The sequence below is a fragment of the Penicillium atrosanguineum genome, assembly GCF_028827265.1.
Source record: "Penicillium atrosanguineum strain IBT 20685 chromosome Unknown utg000005l_segment0_segment0, whole genome shotgun sequence".
Lineage (NCBI taxonomy): Eukaryota > Fungi > Ascomycota > Eurotiomycetes > Eurotiales > Aspergillaceae > Penicillium > Penicillium atrosanguineum.
Window position 1 is genome coordinate 1,190,456 of NW_026623137.1, and position 11,046 is coordinate 1,201,501.

The 11,046-nt window shown below is 52.0% G+C and overlaps 3 protein-coding genes across 3 annotated transcripts; 2 read left to right on the forward strand and 1 right to left on the reverse strand.

Annotated features, from left to right (window-relative positions):
* Nucleotides 1-3,046: 3,046 nt before the first annotated feature.
* N7443_006697 (uncharacterized protein) lies at nucleotides 3,047-5,869 on the forward strand (the record flags this gene model as incomplete). Its single annotated transcript, XM_056886753.1, has 1 exon — nucleotides 3,047-5,869. One exon carries the CDS (start codon nucleotides 3,047-3,049, stop codon nucleotides 5,867-5,869), a length of 2,823 nt encoding a protein of 940 aa, XP_056740402.1.
* Nucleotides 5,870-7,656: 1,787 nt separating this feature from the next.
* On the reverse strand, nucleotides 7,657-8,995 carry N7443_006698 (bifunctional chorismate synthase/riboflavin reductase [NAD(P)H] ARO2; the record flags this gene model as incomplete). The annotated part of the gene is made up of 3 exons (XM_056886754.1): nucleotides 7,657-8,489; nucleotides 8,546-8,907; nucleotides 8,961-8,995. 3 exons carry the CDS (start codon nucleotides 8,993-8,995, stop codon nucleotides 7,657-7,659), a joined length of 1,230 nt encoding a protein of 409 aa, XP_056740403.1.
* Nucleotides 8,996-9,248: 253 nt separating this feature from the next.
* Nucleotides 9,249-10,621, forward strand: N7443_006699 (putative lipoate--protein ligase; the record flags this gene model as incomplete). Its single annotated transcript, XM_056886755.1, has 2 exons — nucleotides 9,249-10,313; nucleotides 10,370-10,621. The coding sequence occupies 2 exons, from the start codon at nucleotides 9,249-9,251 to the stop codon at nucleotides 10,619-10,621; spliced, it is 1,317 nt and encodes a 438-aa protein (XP_056740404.1).
* Nucleotides 10,622-11,046: the final 425 nt, after the last annotated feature.

Below are 11,046 nucleotides of genomic sequence, written 5' to 3' on the forward strand. Positions count from 1 at the left end.
TGTAATTGGTGGAGCGTCGAGACATAACCTTCAAATGCAAAGCTGCTGAAATATTGAACAAGGATGACTAGTGCTCACGACGAGAGTCATGTATCCCGAGTTTCTATTTGTTTGGCGCTGAGAATGGTCTGAGCGCCTGCATGACGGTGGCAGTCCGGACTAGAAACGAGACTGTTTTGAGTAGGTGGTGCATGCCCACCCCGGCCTGGAGAATCAATATCTCCTCCCGCTATTACTTAACCTGCTAGCGCTTGGAGTAGGATATCGGAGGTTTAGGTTTTGCTTCTTCCACGGTTCGCCTTTTTCCCTGTACTCTTCCCGCGTTCTCCCAACCGGAACAGGACATTGGTCCAGACCCTTGATCCCAATGCGAGTATTTGAGTGCTATAATGCAAGGATTTATGGAACGCGGGTGTAAGCGAGTATGTTTATGCAAGATATCGATGTCGCCGCTATCGGACTTAGTTTCACCGCCATGCAGCTCCTGGACAGATTGGGTTAAGCCTCGGATTCACCTGCATACCCGGCTGAGCAACCTTGCGCAAGATGGACAGGTACATTGGCACATCACAGAGAGATGCGACGCTGCGCATGGGCTCCAGGCCGCCCTTTCAATGCCGCCGAGGCGATCGACCACCGCAAAAATATGGCATAACAATCCCATCAGCAGTCATTTTGAAGGCCAGTTCAAAACCAACTACATCGTCTGCCTAGTACCGATACCATTAGAAGCCAGTTCGGACAAGCCCGGACTGGATGTGGCGATGCCTCTGTTCGAGGGTGGTGGTTGGACGGAATAACAATCAGCCAAGCGCAGTCCTGACTGGGACTTTGCGAACCGGATACACAGAACTTTGAACTATTGGAGTCCTGTTTCTGAGCTCATCTTGGCTGTGCAAACTTACCAGTGGCGTTTCCTCTGGGACACGGTACGAGTGGTGCTAGGCTCCCGTTGTTGGTTGATGTGGTCAAGTTGGCGTGACAACGTGCTGATTTGGACGCTGGAACCGTGGTTTGCCGCGGTTCTGGACCCACTGGGAATTATACTGTGTCATTGACTTTCACTTCGAATTTGAATTCTCGATTAAAGTCTGGGAAGTCCCGAAAGTAAGGTCAATGGGGTGAATATGGGGAAGCTGAGGCGATTTTTTGACCTAGTGTAAGGGGCGAATCTTTCCGGATGGTCTTGCCGCAGCCACCGATGTCCTATTGCGGGCGTTTTTGGTCGTACTTTTGCTGTACAGAATTTTACAATAGAATCATGGATGTCTTTGGGTACTTTTAGACTAAAATACTGGATCAACTGTAGACATCATTGAATTGCTTACGGGAGTTTAGCTCGACACCTGGTCTTCGCTCTATATGGAACGAGTTAGACAGACAACTGGACTTCTTCCGCATTAAACTACAAATCATCGGAATTATCTTGAGCAATGCATAGAGAAAGCATGTAAGGCCAGACGTATGTTTTTTTCTTTTTGTTTTTTTTTTTTTGCCTACTCCAGTATCAATGCCACTTCCGAGGTTTCCCAAGGACATTCTCCACGTTCCGCTGTGGCACCACTAGGGATTCTTATTCCGTCCAATAATTCAGCTTTGTCTACATATACAACGAACTACTTGGGGGATGTTTATAACAGATTGCTTCGCTTCACAGAGATCCCTTTTACTGGAACATCTCGCTTTTTGCTGAATTATCTAGTTCTCAACGATGAATTGCTCAAACGTAGTAGCTTGCCCCGTCTCAGGGCCAAGAGACTATAGTCCAGGCATCGCAAAGCGGCAGATGAGCAATACTTGACAGCAATTCACTCGGAGCCGAGAAAAACCGAAGTGGGGGACATGAACCAAGGAAAATCAAGGAAAAGCCTGTGAACTAAGTCTGAAAGAAAATGTTCGATAGAGCTGTGTTCGGCGGGGCCCATATAGACGCTAATTGAATAGGCCGTAGCTCTAGGTCTCCGGGTGAACGTTGATGCCTCTGCCTTGGCAATGGTCTGATCTCAACTCGTAGAGTAAATAACCATCCTGTATATCTGGGTTCTTCACGGTCCCTTCATTGTGGTAATGGCTCATATTCTTGGTGGGGCTTGTGTATGCCCAAAGGTGGCTCTGGGACGAGACACTTCGCTTCGGGCTTTGCAAACGCCTCACTACTCGACCTAATGGAGCCCAGGGTCAATTTCCACATCAAGCCACATCGCGCCTCCCAGTGCGACCCTGGATAATTCATCTAATATCTTCGTGTTGACCCATTTCGGAGATTGTTTGGTTTGTTGATTTCACGACGGTTGAGAGCATATAGGGCTGAATATCGTGTTCTCACAGATCACACGATAGTGGAGATCGGGAACATCCTAGCTTCGATTTGTCGATCAAAGGTAAAACTATGGCATGAAGTCATCATTTTGGAGACTGTTGATCCCCATCTCCCCTCCCCCCACCTTGCAGAGTAGTCGGCACTTGGGCGCATTTGAACCCGTCACATGACGATGATGACAAGAGGGTCTCCAGCCATGTTATATAGTGAAAGCGGAGGATAATATATGAAAGAGGCCCACTGCAATCAATTCCACTGCAAAGTATTCGTTGCGGAGTGCACAGGTGATGGATACGCGCAATCAAGACGCCTCCCAGCGCCACTTGGTTGCCCGTTGCCCGCGCAACGCTGTTGATCGCGCGCCGATTGAGTCCTCGGCACTCTATTTGGCTCCCGTTTCTTTGTTGAGAGCTGGCAAACTCTCGGCACTAGCTGTAACTATGAATTTGATTGGGGTTTTTGGGTTTTTACCCCCCTTGGAAGTAGATGGTCGAGGCTCCCGTGGCCTGTGTTTACCCGTAGCTCTGACCCGTGATGATGAGCATAAACATCACTTCAGATTTTCTTCTCTTCCCGTTGACACTAGACATCGAGATAGAAGCTAAAAATATTCTTAGCGACACGTCGTTTTGAACAGCTCTATCCTCGCGTGGCATCATGATCGCCGATCCTGGAATGCATCCCTTCTTTTGACTTTGTCTCAGATTGCGATACCAGACGCGCGCTATGAATCCCCGCCATCGCCCTAAGCTGAGACCACTCGGCCTGTCCGCATTGCTACTGCTCCTTCAGCCCACCACTGCTATTCCATACACGCCTTCATCCCTCTTCATCGCGCCTCAATACAATGACACACTTGCGTACCTTCTCCAGCCCAGCTCGACGGGCAAGACCGAATTCCTGTCGCTGAACATATCCACCAGTGTCGACACCAGCAACCCCTCATTTCATACCTTGCTACCGGAAACACCGTTCCAAAGCTCCGATCAGACCTCCGCCTTCATCCCCGTCATTGATGATCGCGGCGCGATCTCTGTTTACACCGGCGATTGTCACAATACATCCGACCAGCATACACTATGGCGCTTTCAGTCCGACAACACCAGCTCAACGGGCAATGGGTCATGGTCCCAGCTCTCGGTGAGCCTAGAAGAGGAGAAGACAAGGCCGTACCACCTGTCTGCCGGGTTTGCATTTGCATCAAGCAACACGACTGAAAGCTCGGTGTATACCTTCGGAGGAATGTGTCCATTCGCGAACGCGACGGATCAAACATGGGTCTCTGCTGCGAACTATTCCCAATCGATGGTTCAACTAGATCCTTCCGCCAAGGACACCTCCAAATACCTTGCCACTACGACTGGGCACCGCGCACCTCCTGTTCCCGAGGCCGGGATGGTCATTGTTCCCTTCCCGGCTACTTCGTCACTAGCCTCGACAGAAAAGCAGCAAGACTTCTTGTTTATCGGCGGGCATACTCGACAAGCCTTCCTTAACATGTCGCAACTTGCGATCTTCTCCGTACCACAGGAAAGCTGGAGTTTCGTGAATGTTAACTCTCAAGCGAGATCCAAGACGGAGCTAGCTCGAAGTCAGACCACTGTAGAGCCACGATCGGGTCATACTGCTGTGCTCTCTGACGACGGAAAGAAAATCTATGTGATCGGAGGCTGGGTCGGTGATACGTCCACCCCTGCTAGCCCCCAATTTGCCGTCCTAGAGGTCGGAGAAGAATATGGTGGTGCGGGCGACTGGCGGTGGTCCATCCCGTCATCATCCTCCGAAGCTGGAATTACTGAGGGGACGGGACTCTATGGTCACTCAGCAGCCATGCTCTCCGGGGATGTGTTGATAATTGCTGGCGGATACACCATTCCAAAGCAATCCTCGAAGAGGTCTACTATCTCTTCCCTGCGCAACTCCCAGGTCTACCTTTACAACACGACATCGAGTAACTGGGTGAAATCATACACCAACCCCTTGGCTTCATCCAGCGCCAACACACCGTCCAAGTCTCACAGCGGTGGACTTACTTCGGGCCAGAAAGCCGGGCTGGGAGTCGGCTTGGGTCTTGGTCTACCTGTCCTTATCGCCATTGTGATATATGCTTGGAGGCGCCATCAAAAGCGCCGGGTCAAAGGTCAGCGGGACTCGCAGCTCCGAGAATTGGCTCTGGGTGCCGAGCGAGCTCACTTCTGGGGCCGTGATGATCCTTTCCAAGCAAGCAGCATTCGCAGCTCACAGATGAGTGAAAAGCAACCTTTGGATCCCGCCTATCCGTGGACCGAAAACCACAGTGTCACTACACGGAGTTCCTGGAACGAACAGGGTGAGGGCACCGCCGAGAGGACCGGATTGCTTGGGGATACGAGTCCGACCAAGAACAGTCGACCGTTTACTCCGCAACGGCCTTACAGACATTCTGGATACACAGAATTCCGTCGCAGTGACACTACGAGTGATATCCATCCTATCGATGAGCGTGAGGAGGATGAGGCAGTTTTCCGGGAACGCCTTATGGCGACTATCCCTCCTGGAGGAAAGGCTGAAGTCGAAGCTGAAGACCCATTCGCAGACCCGGAGACTCCATTTGCTACTCCCCGGAGTACAATCTTTGGCGTTGGCCTAGGCCCATTCTACAGTCGTCGGAAAGACATTGGAGATCCAGGGCGAGTCTCTCCAACAAAGAGTGATGACCGAACATCCAGCAATTTGTCAGATGCTTCGTCCTTTTCATTCGCATCCAGCAGCAAGCCCATTAGCCAGGTATCAAAAGCGCGAGGAATTCTCATCGACCGACCGTTGAGCTGGGCCAGCAGTGGTGGTCAATCTTTCGACCAACTAGACCCAACTCATAGTCGTGAGACAACGCAAAGCGACATCGACGGCGTGGCCGCACCGTCCGAGCAGTCCTTTTCGACAGACTCCTACTCAACTGCTCACACCACCTTCTCTCAACATCGCGCAGAGAACGAGTCTCTCCTCTACGACGCAGACGCCATGACCCACATCGAATCCTCATCACCCTCAAAACTCCCACCCTCCTCAAAACCCAGACCTTCAGAAAGCATCTTCTCAAGCGTCCGTCGTGCCCTTACCATGTCCCGCCGCCCCACAAGCAGCGAAGCCGGATTTGAGGCCGCCCCTCTAGCCTCGGGCATCGACCGCCGCAGCACCGTCATGATACCAGGTGCCTTCCCTGGAGCCAGTGGCGCCAGCACACCCCGACGAGCCGTCAGCGCCTCCGCCGAACTCTCCCGACGTAAACAAGGCGCAAAGGACTGGATCGCCAAGAAAAGAATGTCAGACGGAGTCTTCCAAACACCCCGATCCACCCGCGATGACATCTTCCTCAATGCCCCGGGCTGGCTCGGCGACGATGACACATGCGATGAAACCTGGGACGAAGACCACCGCGTGCAAACAACCTACGCCGCGCCTCGGGAGCGCCTCCGAGTCGTCAACGCCACAGACTTGGATAACGTCTCCGAACGCAGTCTCAGTCGCTCGCTCAGCAATGCCCCTAGTACTCGTCGCGTGAGTAACTAGTGTCTGGGTATTCATTGCGCTGTACTTGTGAATTACATTCTGCTTTGTCATTATCAACTTTTCTCTAATGTGGGAAATTTGTACACGAGCCCTTTCACGTTCTCATGGTTTATGCCACTCTCGTTATTTATGGGCCTTGTCCCTTTTCTGTCGCTTTTTGTTTCGATATCCATGAGGCCTTGAAGGGTCCGCGACTTGTCTTTTGATTGGGGGTGTCTTTTGATGAGTTGTTCAGCGTTGCTTTTTAGTATCATATGAGGAGTGGATGAGGGTTGTCTAGATTGACTCGTGGGGCATAAAATGAACATTTTTTGAATTAGATTCACTATGGGTCATTCGCAGCGTCGTGGTCAACCCGGAGACCCTGTCCGTCATACGTCGGGCCGTGGGCAAGGGTGAATTCGACGAACACTTCCAAGATTGAGATGAGTTTGATCCCATCGACTCCAAGGGGCGGACGTTCCGACTGGGCAAGGATGCGTTCTATGCCCTGCTCTATTCGCCGAATGGCAGGGGGATTGGCTGGTTGTTGATCCAGCATAAGGCTGAGCTGGGGACCAAGACGGTGAGCGAGGTTACGGTGTTTGCGGCACTTGGATCGCCGATGTTGTATTTCAAGCTTGATGATGTGAATTTAATCGAGCAGGCGCAGGGTTGATGCTTCATCGTGTGTTTGCTTCAAGTCAAGCTCCTTAGATAGGTCTGGAAAGGAGTACAATATATGCCTGTTGGGCAAGAAAGGGAGAATACGCTTGAGGACTTCTATAAGCACCTGCTTGAGTAAAGTACTTTAGTAGCTATTTAGTAACTACTGGGTGATTGCTTGAGAGACTGTGATCCGATCAAGACAGGCTTCTTTCTCCTATCTAGATGCCAAACAAGCTGTGACAGGGTAGACAAGTTCATGATTCCTGGCCAGTGTAGAATAGTACATTCGAGTTGACAATTGAATCGAGCAAGCGTAGGTGCCGGATTGATATCTCGAACTTTACATTGCGCGCGGGTGGAAGCTCCGATCCAGCTGCGGTGCGACCAGATCTTCCCAATCCTTCTCCGTGAGGACGAAGGATGTTGCAAACCACATATGGTGGCCCGTTCCAAACGCCTGCCGAAATCCCAAAGTGTCCATCCGAATGACACTCCAGAAGATCAGACCGTACGGGCGAAAGACCGAGTAATCCACGCACCACAGCGGCGAAATTTCAGAACATCGAGCTTGCCACAAACACAGTGCGCCATGCGAGGAACACATGTCATGTATATAGATCTCGTCGTCCTCCCATTGCTCATCATTCAACGGTGTATAACATGGGCAGCAAGACCGGTATTCCGTTGAAACCGGTCCGGAGGCCAGCCATGAGTATACGTTTTCACGCCGTCTGGCCTGACCATCCAACTAGGAAAGACAGCCGTTCCTGGCCTCGAAAGCGGCCATTGTCACCAATTTCACAGGCCCTCTGATTCTAGATGTAATAAAGGGTGACTTGACTTTCAGATGGTGCTGATAATGAATTTATACGTGCGCTGAGCCACTTTTCCGGCAAATGCACTCTGGATTCCGTAGCAAAGCTCTAATTTGCTTGGAAGATTCGACAGCAATATTTCATTATCATTGCTCATGCATCTCATTCAACAATTTTATATCTGACATCGAGGATATATAAAACTCCGAAAAGTCCGAAAGTACAAAATGTCAGCAAAAAAAAAAAAACCAAAATGATATCTATAGAAATTTTCATGATCCCTCAAATGCACTACGGACCATGCTTTTATCCCTCAAGCCAAATTTACAACGCAGGCGCGCCGTTGGGAGCAGTAGTCGGCTTCGTGGGCAGAGTGGTAGGCAGACGAGGGAGCAGGTTCTTCGCACTCTCACGAGCGTACTGAGCCATAAGCGCATCCATAATCACCAGCGAGGACATAGCCTCGACGATAGGGACAGCACGGGGCACAACACAGGGGTCGTGACGACCCTTGGCCTCAAGGGTACCCTCCTCGAAGCCGTAGGTGGCAGTAGTCTGAGCCTGACCGATAGTCGCCGGGGGCTTGAAAGCAACGCGGAAGTAGATTGAGGCACCGTTGGAGATACCACCCTGGATACCACCGGAGTTGTTGGTCTTGGTGGTGAGGCGCTGGGCGCCATCGGCGGAGGGGGAGGCGATGAAGGGGTCGTTGTGGATAGAGCCGGGAACCTCACAACCGCCAAAGCCTGAGCCGATCTCGAAGCCCTTGGTAGCGGGGATGCTCATCATGGCGTGGCCGAGCTTGGCTTCCAGCTTGTCGAAGCAGGGCTCGCCCAGGCCAACGGGCACGTTGCGGATCACGCAAGTCACGGTCCCGCCGATGCTGTCGTGGTTGTCGCGGAACTTCTCAATCACCTTGGTCATGCGTGCGGCACCCTCCTCGTCGGGGCAGCGGATGGGTGCGAACTTGTCGACGGTCTCGCGGTCGATGCCTTCGAGGAGCTGCAGGTACTCTGGGTTGGTGGAGGCGGTGGGGTGCTCGGGGGTCGGGGGGTAAAGGTACTCGTTGCCGACGGAGGAGACGAAGGCCACGATCTCGACGCCATGCGACAGCGTAAGGTACTTCTCGGCAATGGCGCCGGCGGCGGCGACACGACCTAGTAGGGAATTGTTAGATTGGAACGAGGTATAACCTGAATGAATGCATGCTTACCGATGGTCTCACGGGCACTGCTGCGGCCACCACCGCTGCTGGCCTTAACGCCGTACTTCTCGAGGTAGGTGAAATCGGCATGGCTGGGCCGGGGGTACAGGTCCATTGTGCTACCGCCGTAGTCCTTGGGCCGCTGGTCTTGGTTGCGGACCAACATTCCAATTGGGGTTCCCAGTGTAATACCGAACTCTGTGCCTGACTGGATCTCGACGCGATCCTTCTCATCGCGCGGGGTTGTCAAGGCGCTCTGGCCGGGACGGCGGCGAGTCATCTGGGGCTGAATGTCGTCCTCGGTGAGTTGCATGCCGGGAGGGACACCGTCGACGATACAGCCGACCGAGCGGCAGTGGGACTCGCCATAGCTGGAGGAGGTTAGACGATGTTGAATGTGTTATGTCGTGGAGGGGCAACTTACGTGGTGACCCGGAAATGTTCACCCCACGTCGACATGATGGATGATATGCGGTCTTGAAGTCGGGTAAAGTAAGAGATGAAGAAAAAGAGTAAGGTTCCGGAATCAATTGAGAGCAAGAACACTGACTGTCACACAAGACCAAGTTGACGATTCAAACAGAAAAAAGAGCGGAAAATCGACTCATCGATAGTTTCCTATCTGGGCTTAGTGCATCCGACTATCGGCCGGTTTTTGGCAATCAATTTAATCGATAGTTGGTTTATTGACTTCCATTGCTCCTTACTCCCAATGCTTGCCAGACGATGCTGGTCCTCGCCATGGCGCGGTAACACCTGTGGCATCAAGGGCTGGGCCCGTCACAATTCGTCCTCGCCTTTCGCCGAGCTCGCCCGTCGTGAGGCTTCCCGACACCAGATCTACCAGTCGCTCTCGACCGACCCTTACGTGAACCTTTCGATCGAACACTTCTTGTTAGAGAACGCCCCGGTCGACTCATGCGTCCTATTCTTATATATCAACCAGCCATGCGTGGTCATCGGTCGGAACCAAAATCCGTGGCTGGAGACCGATCTCCGCGCCCTTTACAATGATCGTCGGCCGAGCGATCAAGACGACGGAGCTCTGTACGTTCGCCGACGATCTGGGGGCGGAGCCGTTTTCCATGACGAAGGAAACCTCAATTATAGTGTAATCTCACCACGCGCACCTTTCACCCGAAACAAGCACGCGGAGATGGTGGTTCGCGCGCTGCACCGCGTCGGCGCTGTCAATACCAGCGTCAATGAACGCCACGATATCGTCATGACGCCGGAGGCGACAAACACCGATGTAAATGAACCCCCGACTCGGAAGGTCTCCGGGTCGGCATTTAAGCTCACCCGTCACCGAGCCTTGCATCATGGGACCTGCTTGCTGGACTCGCCTAATATCCATGATCTCGGTCGGTTCCTGCGGTCACCAGCCCGCAGCTATATCCTAGCCAAGGGTGTGGACAGTGTGCGATCACCCGTGGGCAATGTCTCAAGCGCGTTGGCCGATTCATTCTTCTCGATGCAGGGCGTGATAGATAGCGTGGTTGAAGAATTCGCACAGTTATATGGCGTTGGTTCTGACGCGGTGCTTCGAGCACGCCGTGCTCTTGCAAACGAGCCTGAGATCTTTTCGGGAGATACCTGGGTTGCGGGTACAGTGGGAGAGGCGCAGGAACAAGAGCCGGATGTTGCGAAAGGAATTGCTGAGTTGCGTTCATTAGAGTGGAAGTACACTCAAACACCGCAATTTACTTTTTCGACGCATCCTCATGAGGATGATCCTCGTGAACGACCGCCATTGCCATCTTCACTTCCTCCCTCGGTATGTTTTTCATTCTCACAGACAGAATATTTAAGAGAGCCTAACATCGAATCTAGACCCGTGCATTTCTCCGCCTGAAACATGGTGCCATTATCGAAAGCAATATCTCAGTCTCACCGGATGATTTCACTGCTTCAGACCAAGCTACTCGAGTGCACGAAGTCCTGAATGGTCAGAAACTGCATGAGATATCTACCCAACGCTGGACTGAGATTTTGCAACAAGGTCTTGGCGGAACGGATGGCACAGATGACACTGTTGTCAGTGAGCTTTCTCGGTACCTTGGCGGCTTACTAGCAGGCCATTGATGCTACAAGGCTAGTAGCGTTCTGTAAACTAGAATAATGTAAATCATGTACTTCTAAAAATAGCACCACCCGATAATTGCTCGCTCCACTGATCAAGGACAAGCCGCCACATCTGATGCCCAGCCTTTATGTTATTTCTTGGAACCTAGGTTTCTTGGTTGCTGGATACAACCTGACGATAGTCTATTGGTGGAAGGAGAATTTTTCACATATCAATGTCTAAGTTGTCTATAGATCTCTTGAGATCTGGCAGGATGACGATCAGATAGGAGGATGAGTAGCCTCAACCCCATAACCAAAGCATCAGCTCCCCCCTATTCCCCCGAGATTACTCGGCAGACTAGCCACAAGATTGTTCTCGCTGCTAGTGATTTAACTGAAAGGCTGGCGAAATGCAAGGCGAAGGATTCCGGCCCCTTGCTGTT